Source organism: Anguilla rostrata, chromosome 12 (assembly GCF_018555375.3).
Source record: "Anguilla rostrata isolate EN2019 chromosome 12, ASM1855537v3, whole genome shotgun sequence".
NCBI lineage: Eukaryota > Metazoa > Chordata > Actinopteri > Anguilliformes > Anguillidae > Anguilla > Anguilla rostrata.
The window spans coordinates 18,808,390-18,828,791 of record NC_057944.1 but is presented as its reverse complement, the minus strand read 5'-3'; the positions used below and the strand labels follow the sequence as shown (position 1 = coordinate 18,828,791).

The 20,402-nt window shown below is 42.5% G+C and overlaps 1 protein-coding gene across 1 annotated transcript; it reads right to left on the bottom strand.

Annotated features, from left to right (window-relative positions):
• Positions 1-2,127: 2,127 nt before the first annotated feature.
• Positions 2,128-18,352, bottom strand: gmps (guanine monophosphate synthase). The gene is made up of 16 exons (XM_064301563.1): positions 17,791-18,352; positions 13,823-14,001; positions 12,418-12,532; positions 11,858-11,955; positions 11,218-11,321; positions 10,556-10,749; positions 9,596-9,761; positions 9,056-9,207; positions 8,287-8,460; positions 7,655-7,760; positions 7,022-7,137; positions 6,461-6,586; positions 5,099-5,214; positions 4,780-4,910; positions 4,128-4,300; positions 2,128-3,978 (listed from the first exon to the last, which is right to left on the bottom strand). The coding sequence occupies exons 1-16, from the start codon at positions 17,815-17,817 to the stop codon at positions 3,877-3,879; spliced, it is 2,079 nt and encodes a 692-aa protein (XP_064157633.1). The 5' UTR covers positions 17,818-18,352; the 3' UTR covers positions 2,128-3,876.
• Between the last annotated feature and the right edge of the window lie 2,050 nt (positions 18,353-20,402).

The following is a 20,402-nucleotide window of genomic DNA, read 5'->3' as shown; positions in this document are numbered from 1 at the left end:
AGTCTTGAGAATATCATTACTTAAAGAAAAAAATAAATAAATTCCTTCCTGGTTGTATTGCAGTAGTATTTGTGTGATATAAATGTGTAGAATCAGCCTAATATTGTTAGTGCCAAAACTGTGTCTTGATGAACCTTGGTTTATGTAAATTTAATAAATGGCATTTCAATAAGATTAACGCTAAAACAAGCTGCAAAAAAGCAGCTTTTTAAAAAATGAAATAAAATTTATACATTGTCCCAATCTTGAGGGGGGGGGGGGGGGGGTTGGTACTATATGGACTATTAGTAGCCCACTAAAGTGGACGGGACCAACGGAACTAACTTGCTGGACTAACAATCAACAATAAAACATTCAGTTGGCTACCATATACTGTTGTGTTTTGTATATGTAATCTGATGAATGTACAAAATGCCAAGTTACTCACACATACAAAGCACGGTCTATAAGTCATTAATTCAAACCGGCAAAACCTAGGCCATTAAATGTGTTGGTATCAAAATTTATCCAAGTTACAAGAAACATTATTTGCTACATTCCAAGCTGTATTCCCAAGCAATGCTACCCAATGTTTCCTAAATTGTTTCAAGTAACTTGGCCCTGTGTTTTTAAATCTTACCATCCGACAATGAGGTCATTCACACTTTGTGTCACATCAAAGTGTCAAATAACAAAAATGGCCTCATTCAAGACTTTTAAATGAATGTATAAAACTGCTGGTGAATACCAGAAAGGATATAGGCTATTTATACTTGGTTGTCAAGTTTATTTTTTTTAAAGTACAAGTTCCTGTATATTTGCAACTTAAAATAAATACTGATTTTATAATAAATACTGTACATACATCCACTCATATATAGAATACTTCATTATCCCCATTGGGACATTTCCCTAGCAGCATGGAACATTCACATTTACAAACAGACATTTATACCAAGAAACATACAACCATTCATGCTACAGAAATGCTGGGCGGATAAATACATACAGTACATTCAGATAAAAATTTGACATATTGACACCTATTAAAATAAATCTTTATTCTTACAAACCTGTCCTAACATATGTTTGCCCCATTAATGTACTGTATCTATGCTTGTACACAGGGGCATGTTACTTCAAACAATTTGGGAAGCATTGGGTAGAATTGCTTTGGAATACAGCTTGTTTAATTTGAATGGATGTGTGAAGTTGTTATGAATCCTGCCTGTTCAAATGGGGTCAGAAGGTACAGAAAAAATTTTTAAGGGCAGAGAGTCTGTGGTCATTGTGGTTATTTCTGTAGGGAACAAGAACCCTGAAAAGTGCCAAATTCTCGGTGTTGTATAGGTATGGGGGCATGCCGCCCCATCAAGCCGTAACTTTGCGGGATGAATCCCAAAATTTGAAAAGAAATACATTCATACATAAATAAATAAATAAATAAATAAATAAATAAATAAATAAATAAATAAATAAATAAATAAATAAATAAATAAATAAATAAATAAACAGCGATATTTTAAAGACAACAAATAACCTTCCGGTTTTAAAACAAATCACGTATACCTTAAATCGCGCATTGCGAACACAATCATGAACCGAACTTACGAAATAACGATAAAAAAAAGTTTTGAAAGATCGACACATTGAATCGGAATTCAGTTTGCTTCAGATGTTCTTTGTATTCAGTTTCGTAACCGATAGGCTGTTCTCACTTATGTAACATTACGGTGTCTTGGGCCAGGCATAAACTTTTGAAATTGCTTTTCTCAAATTGGTAAAATTGATTGTACAATTGCCTTAGCAACCACATCGCCGTAGCCTACTTGTTCAAGTGGACAAGCTACCACAGTGCCCTTTCTGAACAGACACAAACTCTTGTGACTCTCACGAGGCACGCGTAAAAAGCATGACAGGGCTCCCTCTCCTGACAGGGATTAGGAAAATCAATTGAGTGTTTTGTCCCGTGAATCCGATTCTGCACGACGGCGAACATGTGCTTGCAGTTCTTGCAAACTTTAGTTTGCCATCATCAATATGAGTGTCTCCCTTGTGCTTCCACATTTTGGCAAATTAAAACCTTTTCATCCCTTTATTTTCTTAAACTGGACTCTCCTGGTAAAACATGACTGAATACAAACAAAATACTTTCAACATGGACTTCTTTATTAAAGCTCAGTTTTCATTGTACAAATTTCAATGTTGAAACTGCATGCAGTAGCTTGGTTTGAGGCACATTACTAAAGAAAAAAAGCACTGTTTTAAACAAAAAATCTCTCGGACATAGAATTGCATAAATTAAACGTAAAAATGTATTTCATATTGCAATTAAACCCAACTACCCAATCAAATGTCCATTACAAGTCCTCATTTCCTTGGAGACATAAGTAAAATGTACACGTAAAAAGGCGACATACACAGAGGGAGAACATTTAAGAACAAGTTTTGCAATTAAGACACGGAACAAGTCCATCTTGCATTGTTCAGTTTGTGACGAACAAACACAGTTTGCAATGATAAGTACGAAGACAATAAATACCTAAATATAAGCTTTTTTATTACCACTGTATAAAATTGATCTAAATCAGAGGTTTCGTTCATGAGGCCAAAGTGAAAGTAACTGGGTGTGAAAGCCTGGTTAAGCTTTTGTGGTAAATATATCTAATCATCATCCTTACGCTCATCAATTGACAAGTATAAATGTCCTGAGAGCAGGACCGGAACCCATGGCCAGGAGCCAGAGAATCTTCATTTGATTCTCTCTCGCGCAACAGACCCTGGGGGACACCAGACTCAAACACCAACAGCCAGAATTGACCCGACACTTCACTTACGAGGAACAAACCTCCTTTAACCTGGAAATACAATTACTCTAGAAAGCAGAGAAGCACCAAGGCCATGGATAAAACAAAATGAAAATGAATGTGCAAAAGTTAACTTCACACTACACCAAAACTGCCTGCATGGTGATTGTGATGATAATGATAAAGTGTTTGAAGTTGATACAAATGGGTCAGATATTCCCCAGTGTGTCGCCATTATGTTTTTTAAATCATCTTTTTATTACAAAAGCACTTATTGCAGAAAGAAAAAACAGTGCAGTATAGACTCCTGTTGGTTTTGGGTCTTCATTGTATCAGGAAAAACAGGCACAAGCTTTGCCACACACCCCATTTTTTATTTGGGGAGTGGGGGGTGTCCCTTACAGTAGCACATCTATGTAAAACTATCTGTTTACATTTACCACACTCAGCGGCTTACAAACTCCACCAGTGCCTTCTGGGAACAATTCAGTGACCTAGATGAATTTTACATCCCCCAGAAATTACGTGCCACTTTTAACAAAATTTGGCAAGACGTTTTAAGAGCGTGAATTGGTCACATCTTCGCTATGTTGAGTTACTGCACTTCTGCTACAGTACTTAGAGTGCATGGACTCGATACGTTTAAATAGTTTATATGTAAAGGTCCTGGAGTAAAGAAAACCCACGACTTCATGACTACAGTGAACAAAGTAAAAACACAGAGGCAATGCATAACAGGCAAAGAGAGCAACGACTCTTTGAACACCTTTCTCTTTTTGCGGTTTGTTTCATGTTGCAACTGGAAGTACACCATGTGGTTAGTCCACAATGTGCTTTCACGTATGACCTTCAAGAGGACGCAGCATTAGCAGAATATTAAAACAACACATGGTCACCAACAGAAGAAAAAATAATAATACAACCACCCCCAAAAAGGAGGTGGTGCAAGGTAGCGGCTCCAGGTGTGCGCTGGTCACAGTACTGCCTGCAAAAATTGGGAATGTTCATATCTGAAGGGGGGGGTGGTCAGATGGGGTGGGGAGGGGGGTGTGACGGTGTTAGAGGACAAGGGGTCAGAGGTGGGGTGGCTCTACTCCCATTCTGTGGTCCCTGGGGGCTTGGACGTTAGGTCAAACATCACCCGTGAGATTCCAGGGATCTTCTTTATTTCGTTCACCATCTTTAGCACCACCTTGGGGCAAAGAAAGGAGTTACAAAAAATGATTAGAGAACAGCGGAGGAAAGGACTGCTGTCCTTCACGATTCTGTCCCTTCTCGTGCTGTGGTGTGGAGTAGGGTGTGGGGGGTTGCCTCTGGTGTCGTGTACTTTAACAGACATACCTCCTCTGGGATATGGTCGCCAGGTGTGGCGGGAATGCCGGTCATGAAGTCGCTGGTGATGAAGGTCCGAATGACCACTGATCGTCGACACGAGGGCTGCTTCTGTAGGGGGTCTCGGTCAAAATGCAGGGGGGTGAGGATGACCGGCATCTGGCTGATCTTTCCGGAGTAGCCTACAAAAAGAGATACCAGTGACCAAGAAATTTAACACATTATAGGTCAGTGGCGGACATAAGGCATACGCAGGCTTTAACGCACTACAGCACACTAACTAGTAGCACTTCAGAGTCATGATCCTTGGGTTATAATATCTGTATACATTTCAATATGACATCTTTATGACCTTTGTTACACAAAAAGCCACAGCATATTTCACCCAATAATTCCCCAACCACTGCTGAGGAAAGTAAAACCTGTTTGTAACACTACCCTAACCAAAGACATTCGAAACTTTTTTGTTGTCATCTTCATTTCACCTTATTTTTCCAACAATATTGTATCAGAATGTGTTCAAATTGCGTCTCGTTGCTGTTAAGCACTTTGGGCAGTAAATGTTGTATGAAAGTGAAATGTGATCTGTAAATAAAAAGTTATTACTCCAGTACTTAGTAGCAGAGAGTAACGGAGGTGGAGAAGGTATCCCTGGCCTTACCAGACTCCCGCAGGATGGAGTGCGCCACGAAGTCGGCCTGTCTGAGCGTGCTCAGCACGCCGGTCGTCAGGAAGGTGGGGGTGATGTCTGTGGGCGGCTCCTTCACCTGCGGCCCGAACACATACACCACTCTAGAGTGGGGGGCGAGCGAGAAATGCAGCGGCTGAGAAAACCCTGCCGGGACGGCGCGGTTTCGAGGCGGGAAAACCGCCAACGTTCGCGAAGCGCGGCGAGGGCAAGAGACGAAACAAAGGGGAGCAAGCGCATGGGAGGGGGGAAAATTTGACGGCTTTGCCCCATTTCCCAAGCCTCACGGTACCTGTTGATGCTGTGGCACATGCGGGGGATGAGTCGGGCCAGGAAGAGCAGAGACTCCCAGTGAGGGGCCTCCTTACTGGACACGCCGCACACGTAGCTGTACGAGCGGCAGTCGCCCTGCAGGCAGACGGAGAGGGGAAAGAGTGAGGGAGAGGGGAAAGGTGGGAAGGAGTGAGGGAGAGGGGAAAGAGTGAGGGAGAGGGGAAAGACAGTGGAAGATGGTAAAGAGTCAGGGAGAGGGGAATGACTGAGGGAGAGGAGGAACACTGAAGGAAGAAGGCGGCTTTGTTTATGTAGAGTTTACAGGAAAAGTAAAAAGCTGGTAAAAACCACACTCTAAATTGTTTTTAACCTTCTTGCACTGAGATCGACAAGCAATCAAAGCCTACACCCAAAAATAGGCTCAGACTTAACTTCCCCACAACCCTCAGAGTAACCTCTGATCTGTTTTGACTGGGTTTTGGTAAATGTAAATGTTTCCTTGGCACGCTGTCAGTGTTTCCAGACGAGGTCTCAGAGCATAATGGTGACACTGGGCACAATTTTAAGAAACTATCCACTGAGGTTACAGCTTCATAGAATGAAAACAAAAACATCCCAGCCTACTGTTGGGTCTGAAAAGATACTAATTGGGGGGTGGTGAGGTTTAAAAAACGGTTTCTGTTTTCTACAAACAGCCAGAACTAACTTATCCTCTCTCCACCCAGCCAGCCAGCCGGCCAGCCAACCTCCCCCCGTCCCCCGAATCCCAACCCCCATGTCTCCTGCCTCTGTGTCTGGTGTAAATATAGAGGCCTGCGGTGTGCAGCAGGAAGTGAGCGGAACACCCAGTGCTACAGCAGTTTTTCTGGTTCCAGTGTAAGAGCCTGTCTCTGACTCCATGGTTTTCCACAAACGCAATAACAGCTTCTGGAGAGCTCCACCCTCCCACCACCTCTCGCTCAGTCTCACCACTCTATGTCTTAAAAACTCACTTATTCAGTGCAAACTCTCACAGTCCTGCAATCTTGCTCTCCACACCTTGTTCATACAGCGCTCATTGGCTGAGCTCGAGCCAGATAACCGCTGTGGTCAAAGGTTCGACTGTCACAGCGAATACCTGATAGCACGAGTAAGCAGGACCTTAACAGTACACCCCTGCCCCAAGACAACAACAATAAAAAATGGGATTCACCTTGCCTTCAGAGGAGCAACCTAGACGACATGGCACAATTCTGAGAACAGCAGTGCACTTTCCCTCAAAGTGACAACCACTCCACATCATTACATCATCAAGAATGCAAAGTCTGCCAATGACAGCCACTTCAGCCAGGTAGTGTACTTCACGGCAGATAGGACAGGGGCCACGAGTCCCTTCTCGTACCTGGACACCGACGGTTTTGATTGGCAGGAGGAAGGCATTCAGTGAATGAAGGCTGGTGATCTGCATTAGCTTCTCCTCTTCCTCGTCCGAGATGCAGGACTTTACCCTCTGCAGCAGTGTGTGTGGCTGAATGGAATGGCAAATACATTAGATGCTTTCCAAAAGTAGGACACGAGTCAGAAGCTTTTAGGCCATTCGTTTATCTATCCTCAAAAGACTTAATCTATGTGAAAACTCAAAGGCTCAATTCCGTAACTACACTGCCAGCATGAACAGGGACAGTTATGAAACGCAATGTTTCTCCTGATACTGTGTTGGTGAAATAAGAACTGCATCATCGCTTAATTTTGCTTCCATGCCTCGATTTATGGTATCCGCACTGCATTACAGTGCACTCCCTTCACTGCAGGGTAGGAAGGATTCTGATATTAGTTCCACCTCTCTATGCTTGACATCATGAATGGGCTTATATAGGCCTGGAGGGTCACAGACCGCCCAATTTCACTCTCACTAAGCTCTTAAAGCCAATCATATGCACAGGAAGCCAGCCCTGCTGCTCACCTTTTTGACGCTAGCTGAAAAGTCTGCGACAATCTTCAAGATGTTGTTCGTCTCCGCAAAGTCTTTGCAGACGTAGGGCTCGTCTGCACAGATCACCCTGATGGCCAGACCAGGACCTGCAGGAGACAGAGAGTAACTGACAGCTGTATGTCACTGTCTACTGAGTGTCTAGCACAGATAAAAAACAAAACAATACAGGTGAAATATATAAAATACGTTCACAGATGGGCCCTCTCATTTTATGATCGCTCACTTTTTAAAAATTCCAGCAGCTCATGTTTTGATTTTAGCTTAGTGTGTCATAAAAAATTTACACAAGGAACATCTATTCCCAGATATGCCAGCTATACAAGTTCAATATTTTAAAAATAATAAAGAATCCAGAATACTGACAGATTGCATGGGCAAAGAAGTTTTTTCCAATCAGTTCCAACTGCTGATCCACACATTAGGACAGCAGTGAACTGGTAGATCACTGCGATTTTTGCCAGAAGTTTAAGGGTTCACATCCATATATAGAACACTGTTGGCCTGGTTGAAAAAAAATGTTAGAAATGTGAGCAGTGCAGATGACCAGAGACAAAGCCCCCTCTAAACAGGAGGCAATGCTTATGTAGCAAAATGCAGCCTCACCAGGGAAGGGGTGTCGAGAGATGATGTCTTCAGGGAGCCCCAGCTCTCGTCCCAGTGCTCGCACCTCATCCTTGTGGAAGTCTTTGAGCGGCTCGATTACTTTTCCCTGGAGGGCCACAGAGGCAGCGTGAGGAGGCAGAGCTCAGAATTCACAGAGGCTCCTTTCTCCCCACTATTTATTATCAGTCTCAGGAGATACTGTATTCAAATATGTGTGGCAAGGAGCTAGACATCAGTGTCACGTGTCTGTGGGAGTTCTGCAGAGTATCACCAAAGCAAATGTATTCATAGAAAAAGAGAAGAGAAATGTGTGTGTGTGTAGATCATACAAACATTTTTATGAATATCCACTTTTATGCTGCCTCTTATTATGCTACCACAATTCTGATATTGTCCTCCAATAGCTTGGTAACTGCAAAGTTCCAACCATTATGAATGGAAGTCGATACATCAATGTGCATTTCACAGATACCGGACTACTGCCTATGCTGACACCTACACTATCTGATTTGATACAGCTTCATTGGAGGCTGCTTGCATGATTGTTAATGTTAATGACACCTCTGCTCTACAGTTATACAAATTGTGCTTTATGGATGGCCAGTCAGAGCTCAGAGGTTACAGCAGCGTACCTGGTCGCGAAGCTTGCGGATAAGCTCGGTGTCGTTGTGGTGCGTCTTGATGACCTCAGCCTTGCCGCTGGCGATGACTGAGGCGCTCTCAATCAGGTCCGGTCTCAATGTGCCCTGGGCCAGGTACACCTCATCAGGCTTCAGGTTCATCTCCCCAATTACCTCATTTGCCACCTGCAGGGATCAGTACAAGCAGTGCACTTTATTTAATCTAAGCCACTGGTGTTCCGTGGTAGTCATCCATTTATTAATCTATCCATCCACCCTTCATAAATTAAACAAACATTAACAGTGTGGTGCATGATCTGGCATTAATTATAACCCTTTGATTTGCCATGAATTCATTTCAATATTTTGAGCAAACTAGTTAGTGCTGAATTCAAACTCAAAGTACCCTTTCCTGGAATTCAATCATTCCAGACTATGAGTCTCTGCTAGGAGACAGAGGATGGGTATGTAAAGCAGTATTTGCTATTTTTACACAATGCAACCCAAGAATGGACATCAGTGTGACTGGTGTGGGAATCAGCTCAACTCAGCATCACAAACTGTTATGGGCTGCAACATAACATATAAAGACAGGTGGGCTCCTGTGGAAGATGGTTTTAATTTGTCACCAGGCCATTTAAAATACTCCGATGGAACTTCAAAACAGGATTACCCAATTGTGTGCTGGTATAAATAAGGGTAACCTCAGAGAAAAGGTCCTGCAAAATAAGGTCCTCTGAAAGATGAGCACCTAGATTAAGGTCATTCAAGAAGTACAGACCTTGACGAAGGTGTCGCCAATGATTTTCCTCTTCTCCTCAGGGTTGGTGGTCATGTTCAGAGTTTTACTGATGCGCTTCCTGGGGGTTCTGTCCTCTTCCGAGATGGGCAGAGTCGTCGTCCCGTTGTAGAAGGTGTGGGCCGCGTTAACAACTGAGAAGGAAAGAGAATTGGGGGGGGGGGGGTGAATGGATAAATGGGGATGCTAAATTAAGACCCCCACAAACTCTGTAACAAAGACTGTACTACAAGCCATTTGCTGATGAATAATATGACAGCACATATGAATACTGTAAAGCAGATTTCCCAAACAAATAAAAAAACATTAGCATTAATTGTGTGGACAGAAGTTATTTGTCTCGAGAGTGTGTTACATGTTAATATGTGGATGCGAGGCCATTTTATCCTGATAAACTTTAAGGCACTTTTGTAAGTCGCCCGGATAAGAGCGTCAGCCAAATGATAAATCAACAGCAGTAAAAAGAGGACCACGTGTGCATGAATCACCCTTGACGCTGCAGTCGCGCCAGACACGGATTACCTTTGACTTTGATGCCTAGCTTGGTCAGAGCCTCCTCCACGCTTTGGCTCTCCCTCTTTCTCATGAAGCCGTTGTCGATGTGGACGGCGATGACCTGCTCCTGGTTGAGGGCCTTGTTGAGCAGGGCGGTGCACACTGTGGAATCCACCCCACCGCTCAGCAGAACCTAGGGGGAGCACAGGTTTGGGCCATGCATGAGCTGCGTTTCAGCTTAGTTCTTCAGTCAAGGAGGAACCAACACTAAACCTGTCTGGATTTTCACATGAAAGTGGATGAGGAGCAAGGCATGCTGGGTATATATTCTGAGCCTGAGGCACAGGGACGGAGGGAGCAGTAAGATGTGTTATCAGAACTAAAATCTAATTAATTCCTCTAATTTATCCCTTTGTCTCTCAAGAGAGAGAGAAAACCCACTTTCTCAAAGCTGTAAAGAGCAGGGAGAAGGATCACCCCTCTATGGGGAAGTGTGCAGTTTAATTGATGCTTTAATTGCTCAACCTCAATCCACACCCAGCTCCCCAGTGATGTAATCAGCAATCACTGAGAATAAAGCACTTGACAGACAGCCCTGCAACAACCTTGGCCTCTAGTTTATCCTAAGTAATAATATAAAGTATTAAGTATAAAATCACAAAGAAATTACAATTCAGTGAAGATCTACTGAACATATACGTATTCAACGACCATCCAATGGTGAACATTTGCTTAATAATTTTTTCCAGGATTTAATTTATTAGCTTTATTTTACAGGGACAATGCATATTAATAACATTTCTGTAAACCTGCCAGAGTTAGCTGGGGAGGCTAATTTTAATCTGTAGGATATGGATTCTGTGGTTTCTACGGTAACGGGACTTGAACATGCCTGACAGGACACCAGGCCACTGAAAGACCAATCCAATCTGACTCTGTTCAGGGGCAACAGAACGCAGACGCTTTAACGCATTCAGAAAAGCTCACCAGCACTTTGGACTTGTCCGCTCGCTCCTGGATCTCACGGATGCAGGACTGCTGGCGATTCTGCACTGTGAAGTTGCAGGTGCAGCCGGCAATCTCAAATAGGAAGTTCCGGAGCATCTCCATGCCTCGTACCGTCAGGTCAACCTCAGGGTGGAACTGAGTCCCGTACAGTTTCTTCTGCTCGTTGGCAATCCCTGCAGGGATTATTCAGAGTGAGGCACCACAGGGGTATGCATTATTCTGGCTTTTCCATTAAATTACAAAAAATGGCTCTGAGCTAGACTAATCATATTTCTCAACACAGGCTGCCAGATGCAGCTCGGTTTGTAAGAATTCTATAATAGCACCTTTCCTGGCCTTCTGAGGAAATGTCCCAGAAATATACACGTAAGCCTGCAAATTTGGCTTCATTTCAAGAATGTGTGACACCACACAATGCATGGTTGAGTTATTTTTTCTTTATTATTTTTTTTATTAGAAGAGTCATATGGCAAATTTGTGTATATCCCTGAACTGACATCAGTAACATTGCAACATTTGACCTCTGAATTCGCCCAGGAATGGTAAACCCTGTTATGTGGTTTTCTCCATTCTGCTCAATATTTGATTCCAGAGATTTGATTCCAGATTGTTGTAGGGATGGGTTGAATACACCTCCAAACCTGCAATGATGTTTCCTGACTGGGCCACCACTTTGAACCCGTCAGCCACCTTGTCAACACTGTCACCATGCGTCAGAAGTACCAGCTCCTCTTTCTGCAGACCCCTGTGGAAGACCACCAAACAGGAAGTCAGTAGGCAACCAGACCATAGTCCACTGCCCTGAAACAGACCTGTACACCAAACCGCTCTCAACTGCTGGATCCTGGGTCAGTCAAGCCTTCAACAGTCAGAAGAAATTATTTATTGAGAACTGATCTGAGATCAGAGCTACTGACAGAAGCAGGTTACGAAGGACCAGTGGAGCAAGCGTGTCTTCTAAGGAATTCAAATATTCCTATTTCATTTCAGTTAATTTACACGTACAATAGTCTTAAGGGCACCAACTGACACATGGTGCATGACTGCAGAAACATCTTGGGTACGGGGTCAAAAAATAAGACAAGCAAACTTATCCTGAATAATAGACACAGAAAATGAAATCAGCAGTCATCAAACTCAGCCCTTCTCCATTCCTTGCCCAAGACTACTACATCGCCAGAGTTCATATTTGAACAAAAGCAGGCTCTCATATATATTTGCCATGATATCATTGCTTTAAAAATGATGTTCTTTTTGCCTCCTTATCTTTATCCAACTCACCTGAATAGAGAACAGGAATTATCCAGCCCGATGCTGAACACTCCATCCTCCCGCATGCTCTTCCTGTGAACAGTGCCTCCGAAAACTTTATTCATCATCTGCCGGAGGAAAAGCAGGTGACGATCAGGGCAAAGCAGTGTGCCCCAGGACTCACAGACATGTTCAATTTACATCGGGATCTAGTCAGGTAAAATCTTAAATGAATTTGTCACAACACTTCTAGTGCACACCGGTTTCAGCCCAGGATGTTTTTTTGAAGACTTTGAGACAGTCACCGAATTCCAGTCTCAGTGGTGGATGGTCATTGCAGCAACGGCACCTTTTTCTGAACAGGGATTCATTCTCTTATCGCTAGACGACATCAAACCAGTGGACTTGCTCCGGAAAAGAAGCGGGCCAGAAAGTGAACGTTCAAAATCAATCGCTGCAACTGCAAGAAAAGGGCTAGCAAGGGAGGAGCGGCCAGTCTCTGCAATTCAAGTTCAGTACAAACTGTATAGCCGAGCTGCATACAGAAACACAGGGACACACAGTGAACAGGACAGGTCGTCTCCTCTCACCTGCATGCCATAGCAGATCCCCAGCACCGGTTTCCCAATGGTGAAAATTGCAGGGTCGAACCGGGGTGCATCCTCTGCATAGACAGAGTTTGGTCCTCCAGATATGATGATAGCCCTGCAAAAGACAAATGGGACTTTTCAATCCTTCAGCCCTTAAACCAGGGATGGACAGGGAGGGCCATATCCATTTATGGGTATCAGACCCACTTCAGCTTTTAATTACTTAATTAACCAGATAATTTACATGAGCTGATATTTTAGCTACATTCCATGAAATGAACAACAGCTGATGAATGTTCTTGTAACTGGTGGCAGCAAAAACCTGCATACGCACCAGCCCTCCAGGACTGGAGTAGCCCACCCCTGCCTTAAACACTCCGTTATGCGAGTCTTCAGGGAACATGATTGACAAGGGAGGCTTCAGGATTCTTTATTCTCCTCTGTGAGAGAGCCTGAAACTGAGAAGTCTAAACTGTTGCCTATATTTGCTTTGTAAAGTAAAAAAAATATCCTGAACCAAAATCCATATTTCAGTATTTACACATCTCAAAAATGTATCATGCTATTTAGTTCACAAGGCAATGGTGAAGCTAACAAAAATGTAAAAATTGGCATAGCAGATAGCACTAGCATCCCAAATGGTATGTAAAGCCTGCAGCCATGAATATAAACTCTTAACAGCTCAAAAGGCTGTTTCATCCAGACCCAGCACAGAGCCGGGTGGGCAGACAAAACAGTCTCACTAACAGCTCCTGCTGAGAATCTGCAGCAATAATGCTGGAATACTCATGGAAAATACTGTACGCGTGACCCCAAGCATTATAATAAAAGAAAAATGAAAAAAATCAGAATCTGTCGTAATGTATCCGTCTCTCTCCTCTACACACATTCCTCAATAAAAAAGCGGACCGTGAGTACGCTACAAAGTAGAAACCAGCTTCAGTGGCACAGTCGGTGAAGCAGCAGCAATCATTACCAATTGTCTTCCAGCTAGGCAGTAATTACTGTATTAAAAGCACAAACCTTCATGATCTGAAGACACTGGAAACACATTTCCGATGTGTCTGTTCTATCCTCTGAACAAAGGACTGTTTCTGCCTGGCTGACCGTGAATTGTCCTGGCCAACGACCATCCAGAGTAGTCACTCACAAAGGAGCCACTTGCATGGGCAAAGCTCAACATATCCTCCTCTTATGACAAGACAGTTGTAATTGTTGGAATACACTAGCGCTGTACTTCCCCCTGTTAGCTTCACTTAAGCGTACACTTAAGAAGTACATCAGTGTGAACTTACAAGTTCTTCTCCACTACACTCCAGAAAGTTGGTAGCATCGAGTGATCGTCACACCTTTCCCTCAAGATCATCCACAAATAAAACTGTGCAAGTTGAACTGGGATTTTCACCTGAAACCCTGTTCCCTGATGGCGAAAGCCGGGGTCTCCAGCGGCAGGATCTCCGACCGCACACAGAGCTCTCTCACACGGCGATCAATCACTTTCCCATATTGTGCCCCTGCGTCCAGGATCACCACGGCTCCTTCGTAGTGGCAAGAGCCATCCTTCGGTTCCCCGCCAATATCCAGCTGCAATACAATGTGCTTACATGAAATACAAAGGAAGCTAACAAAAACGCCCTCAAATGAAATGTACGTCAGGGCCAAAAAGATGGAAAAATTTAAAGGAACCTACTATGTGGTTTACAATGTCCAATACAATATGCAACATCACAGCATAATTACGATCTCCCATTTAAGGTGCAGCAATCACTTGTTAATATCTGAAACCATGTCTGTGCTCATTCTCCAACCAGTTCATTCGCTCACATGGCTATGGTTGCACTCTAGCTGTTACAAGTAATTACCCCAGACATACACTATGGCCCAGACTGAACATAAAAACTTTTTTTAGAAAAACATTTTCACAAACTGAGCCCACATTGTTGTATGGCAGTGAACAAGTAAGCACTTGCTTTTGGTGTACAACTCACATAATTGCTAAATCACTTCTTATTAACCTGAAAGTCTTTATCATTCATAAAATTCAAAATCATTCTCAGTGTGTGCATAATAGGCCTATGTGATACTTAAAATAACAATCAGTCACAATATAAATTCTTTAATTTAGACTAAACTCTCTTTAGCCTCTTCTATTCCTATCACTGGTAATGAGTAGGCGGTGCCACACAGAGGTAACTGGGTAATTACATGATCCATCCTGTAAAGTTAGTACTCTACAGTGCAGTGGCTTTCAGTTGTAAGGACTGCATTTTTTATATTTGGAAATACAGTTACCAGCTCGTTATCTCTGTCCTGATTTACGTGCATGTTTCCATTCTGACGTAAGTGTGAAGCTCGCTTACAAAAATACTTTTAAACTTGTTATCAACAGTCAGCACTATAGTACTCTAAATTTCAGCTACCATGCGAAAATGAGTACAGTCAGGTCCATAAATATTTGGACATTGACAAAGTTATTGTTATTTTAGCTGTCTACCACAGCATATTGGAGTTAAATAATGAATATGAGCTCAAAGTGCAGACCGTCAGCTTTAATTTGAAGGTATCCAAATCTGGTGAACGGTGTAGGAATTACAGCACTTTTTATATGTGGTCTCCCCCCCCTTTTTTAAGGGACCAAAGGTAATTGGACAATTGGCTGCTCAGCTGTTCCATGGCCAGGTGTGTGTTATTCCCTCATTATTTAATGAACAAGTAAGCAGATAAAAGGTCTAGAATTGATTTCAATTGTGGCATTTGCATTTGGAATCTGTTGCTGTTAACTCTCAATATGAAGTCCAAAGAGCTGACACTGTCAGTGAAGCAAACCATCATTAGGCTGAAACAAAAACCAGAAAAGCCCATCAGAGAGTTAGCAAAAACATTAAGTGTGGCCAAATAAACTATTTGGTACATTCTTAAAAAGAAAGAACGCACTGGTGAGCTCAGGAACACCAAAAGGCCCGTAAGACCACAGAAAACAACTGTGGTGGATGACAGAAGAATACTTTCCCTGGTGAAGAAAAACCCCTTCACAACAGTTGGCCAGATCAAGAACACCCTCCAGGAGGTAGGCGTATCTGTGTCAAAGTCAACAATCAAGAGAAGACTTCACCAGAGTAAATACAGAGGGTTTACCACAACATGTAGGCTAAACCATTGGTAAGCCTCAAAAACGGGAAGACCAGATTAGAGTTTGCCAAATAATATCTTTAAAAGCCTGTACAGTTCTGGAACAACATCCTATGGACAGATGAGACAAAGGTCAACTTGTACCAGAATGATGGGAAGAGTAGAGTATGGAGAAGGGGAGGAACTACTCATCATCCAAAGCATACCACCTCATCTGTGAAGCATGGTGGAGGTAGTGTTATGACATGGGCATGTATGGGTGCCACTGGAACTGGTTCCCTTGTATTTATTGATGATGTGACTGCTGACAAAAGTAGCAGGATGAATTATGAAGTGTATATGGCTATAGTATCTGCTCAGATTCAGCCAAATGCTTCAAAACTCTTTGGACAGCGCTTCACAGTGCAGATGAACAATGACTCGAAGCATACTCGAAAGCAACCCAAGACTTTTTTAAGGCAAAGAAGTGGAATGTTCTGCAATGGCCAAGTCAATCACCTGACCTGAATTCTATTGAGCATGCATTTCACTTGCTGAAGGCAAAACTGAAAGCAGAAAGCCCCAAGCACAAGCAGGAACTGAAGACAGCTGCAGTAGAGGCATGGCAGAGCATCTCCAGGGAAGAAACCCAGCGTCTGGTGACGTCTATGGGTTCAAGACTTCAGGTAGTCATTGAGTGCAAAGGATTTGCAACCAAGTATTAAAAATGACAATTTAATTTATGATTATGTTAGTCTGTCCAATTACTTTCGAGCCCCTAAAATTGGGGGGGGCTATGTATAAAAATGGTTGTAATTCCTACATTGTTCATACAATATTTTTTACAAACCCCTTAAATTAAAGCTGAAAGTCTACACTTAAATCACATCTTGATTGTTTCATTTCAAATTCATCGTGGTGGCGTACAGAGCCAAAACGATGAAAATTGTGTCACTGTCCAAATACTTACGGACCTGACTGCACGGGACAAAGTGCAGCATAGTTTAAAGAAAACACTCCGTATCCCGTTAATGATCAAAAGATCACCACGACGATGAGCTGGCTAGTTAACTTCGTTCATACTAATCAGCAATACAGCTTGAAAAATAATAAGGATAACTTTACGTTACCACGTAAGTAGCTTCTACCTTTCTACATGACGTATTTACCAGGGGTTTTACCATATATATATCAGTCCACTGTCACAATATGTGCCTGACCGAGAGTTTTCATACAAATAACAACAGCCCCGTATTTCATAATAAATATTTTTATTACAACCCTGCAATATACGAGGGCATACTGTACAGCACCATCTCCTTCCCACGTGGTTAGCTAGACTTCCGTCATTGAAAAACAAGAGGTATGATTTGCTTACGTCCCAAAGCACAAACTAACTAGCTATATAAACCAGAAAACAAACAAACTGACTAAATATTCAGGTTTCTTTGGATGTTGAGTTCTTTAGGAAAATGTTACTGAACTGTCACACAGGGGGTAAAAACAAGAGGACAATAATGAATTCGCGCACCTGCTGACACGAATGGTACGACAACTAAGTTAGTGGCCTATTTTAAATTATTATTAGTGTTGGCTAACCAGCCAGCTAGCCACCAGCAGGATTATGTACAGTTTGTCCGGATTGAATAAATAGCATGCTGCGACATAAAGGGATGGTCGTACTGCTGCTTACAAGATCACTGACCACCTGATAGACTATCTAAGACTAAGTTCAGTGCAATTTGACAACGGGAAAAACTCACTGGTCTGCACGTTCTCATTGTGAAAGCCTAACAAAACTGGACTTCAGACGCAGTTGCCTTGTTAGCGGACGCGCTCGCTAGCTGAAAGCACGCGGGTATGACTGGCTATCGGTGCTACGAATCAGACTAGTTACGTTAGGTGACAACAGCCACACACAGTGAAATCGAAACTACATCGTAAGCTTGCTACTGAAGACAGCTGATCAAGTTTTGAGTGTTCACGTCTGTTAAGATTGGCAATTTCAGAAAAATTGTCGGTCTCTGAAAAGTGGCTGCACGAACGAAAAGCAATAGGATAAGCATGCTGCAAGTTTACTGGACGTATGCAGGCCGTAACCGGGGGCTCTCCTAGCGATCAAGCCCGGTAAAGAGAGGCGCTTGTACTACCACTGGGGGACTGCCAGCAGATTAAAAGAAGACAGAGAATGTTCTTAATATTTACTAGCTAATGCCAGGATCAGCAGTGAAGAATGCCTTCCAAATCGTAGGCCAATGTACTGACCTTGGTATCCCCGTTGCACAAAGCCATGGATGACTGGAGTGTAATGGAGACTCTCTATTGCTCTTCCTGCGTTTCACTGAGAACGAGCTGAACACGGGGTTTGGCGCGCCGACTGCTGCTACAAATTGAGCGTGCTTCAGTTTTTCCCACAATGGTGCTTCAGACAGCTCTCCTATTGCCTGCAGCGCCCGCTGTCACTCCTCCGAGCGGAGTTTCTGTGTTTGGGAGTTTGTCTGCAAAACAATTTTTGCTACACGGGAGGGGTTTGACGTGGACTGTAAAAAAAAAAAAAAAAAAAGTGAAAGGATTGGGAAGAAGGAATGGAAAAAACATCCCGTCTGAATTAACGGTAGCTAAATTTAAAACACCAACTCCCGTGGTCAGTTGACCAGTCATCCTATTTTAAATAGAGCGATTGGTAATCTGCCAAGGCACTGCCTCAAGCCACTTGATGAGAAAGTAGTAAACTGAAGGTACTGAACTCTTTCCCAGCTAACATATTTTCTTCAATATAATTATGTACGACCAAGGTCAACAGACAAAAGATGACAATTTAGCAGAAGTTCACATCACCACACAATTTCTCTAACACTCTAGAAGAACCTATCACAGATGGCCAGTCTCATATGACTCATGTTGGCTATTTTACACGAGTGAATGAATGGAGAAGTCATCCTACTTCACACAGTAATTAAAACATATGGTGGCGATGAGATACACAATGTCAACGATCCAAATATATGGATAAGAAAAGAAGGAGGATGCTGGTATTTCTTTGCCACACGACATAATTTGTCTACATAAAGTGAACCCACTATAATGGAGTTTTCAATGCGGGGTTCAACTGCGACGTTCTGTGTCTGTGAGTACATCACGCAAATACGCATTGGTGTACTTTTGATGATTTCTACAATGGAGACATCCTGTTCACAGATTTTTCCAATATGCAACTTGTTTTTTTTCGTTAAGCCGCAGAGTAAATCAACAGACACCATTCAATGGGAGATTTCTGAGATCTGTTGAAACTTCGCCCACAGGTGGAAGTTACTTTCTTGATTTTCAGCTGCAGAAGGCAAATACGTGTTATTTTGGATCCAGCCCCAGGGCATTGTAACAGAACCCATTCCGTAATTCTTTTTCTCTGAACACATTAATAAATTTGTTACAGTTCTGCTTGTTACAGTGCGCGGATTTGTGTGCCCTCCGCCAAAATAAATAAAAACATTAATTAATGACAAAATTTGGACAATGGACTTCGTCTTCAATTGGATGGGATTTTATTGAACTGGAATATTTAAACTACCACTTGCTACATTTGAAAGGAGTGCGAGCCACCTGAACAATGGCATGTGAAACAAACACGTTTGAAGGGGTCCAGAGCAAAATAGAAAAGTTGGTTTGAGCAGAATTGATCAGGGCCATGGTGACCAATATCAAAATTGACAGCAAGTATCTCTCAAAATATCACCGTACTGGTTAAACACATTAATTATGTTAATGTTTCAGAGTGATTGGATGTGTGGTGTCACACATCCAGAAAGATGGTTCCTAATATACACCAAACACAAGATTACATTTACAGACTGACCTGAGGATAATGGTTCATATCACTCACTTTCCTAGGCATCGATCTGCTGTAGGCAGGTGTTCACTGCCTACAGGCGAAAAGTCACACTGTATTTTTTTGCACATTTTGTCATCATAATCACTTTCATGAGAAATTCCCAAACAGTGATTCCCTGTGTCGGCTACTATACTGCTACTATAACCTATATCACATGAACTCCAGCACCGTGCTTTGTCACATGCCGCGCGTGTCTAAATGGGTCCGCGTGGCTTTCATCCAGTCTTGCTGCAGAACATGCTGCCCTCAATTTACAAAAAGCTGAAGCCAGGTCTTCACACGATGGATGCCTTATGGTATTCATTAAACACAACCACAAGGAAAAAAATCTTCACAATCGAGTTTCATGCTTGGAACAAATGGAACAGCATCAAGACTAATGATCTTTTGGTCACCTTGCGTTGTGATGTAAAATCAAAATGACATTTTACAATTTTGTTTTTGCAATGGGAAACACTACACATCTGGTGGTTGGAGCAGAATGGAATTACAACAATCAGGCAACAATCCAGTACTTTGGATGCATTGTGCCTTGACAGAAATAAAGAGGCTTGACAGAAATAAAGAGGTGTGCAAGAAATATAATATGCTCTTTGGTATATGTAATAAATAAGCACTTCACAGGTCAGTGGGGGTGTTTTGCAGCTGTTAATCAATCAAAAGATGCTTGTTGGCACCGATTGTGGCATTTCCCTAATTCACTGAAGATGCTCTGTCTCTGCAATTCTCTGTTCTTGCAAGGGTGACTGGACTATTCATCAATTTACAGAGGTCTCTATACGTTTACTCAGGTCTGTTTTCACTGGCGTTCCAGTGAGCTAGTCAGTACAGCACACAGAGAACAATGAAATGTGAACCAAAAAGCTGTTAAATATTGTAGTACCCTTAATGGTGATTAAAGAGCTGAATGGTTACTTTTTAATTATTTATATTAAGTTACTGGGAGGCAGGCATCTAGGAGGTGAATTGTAAGAGATTGTAACATCCA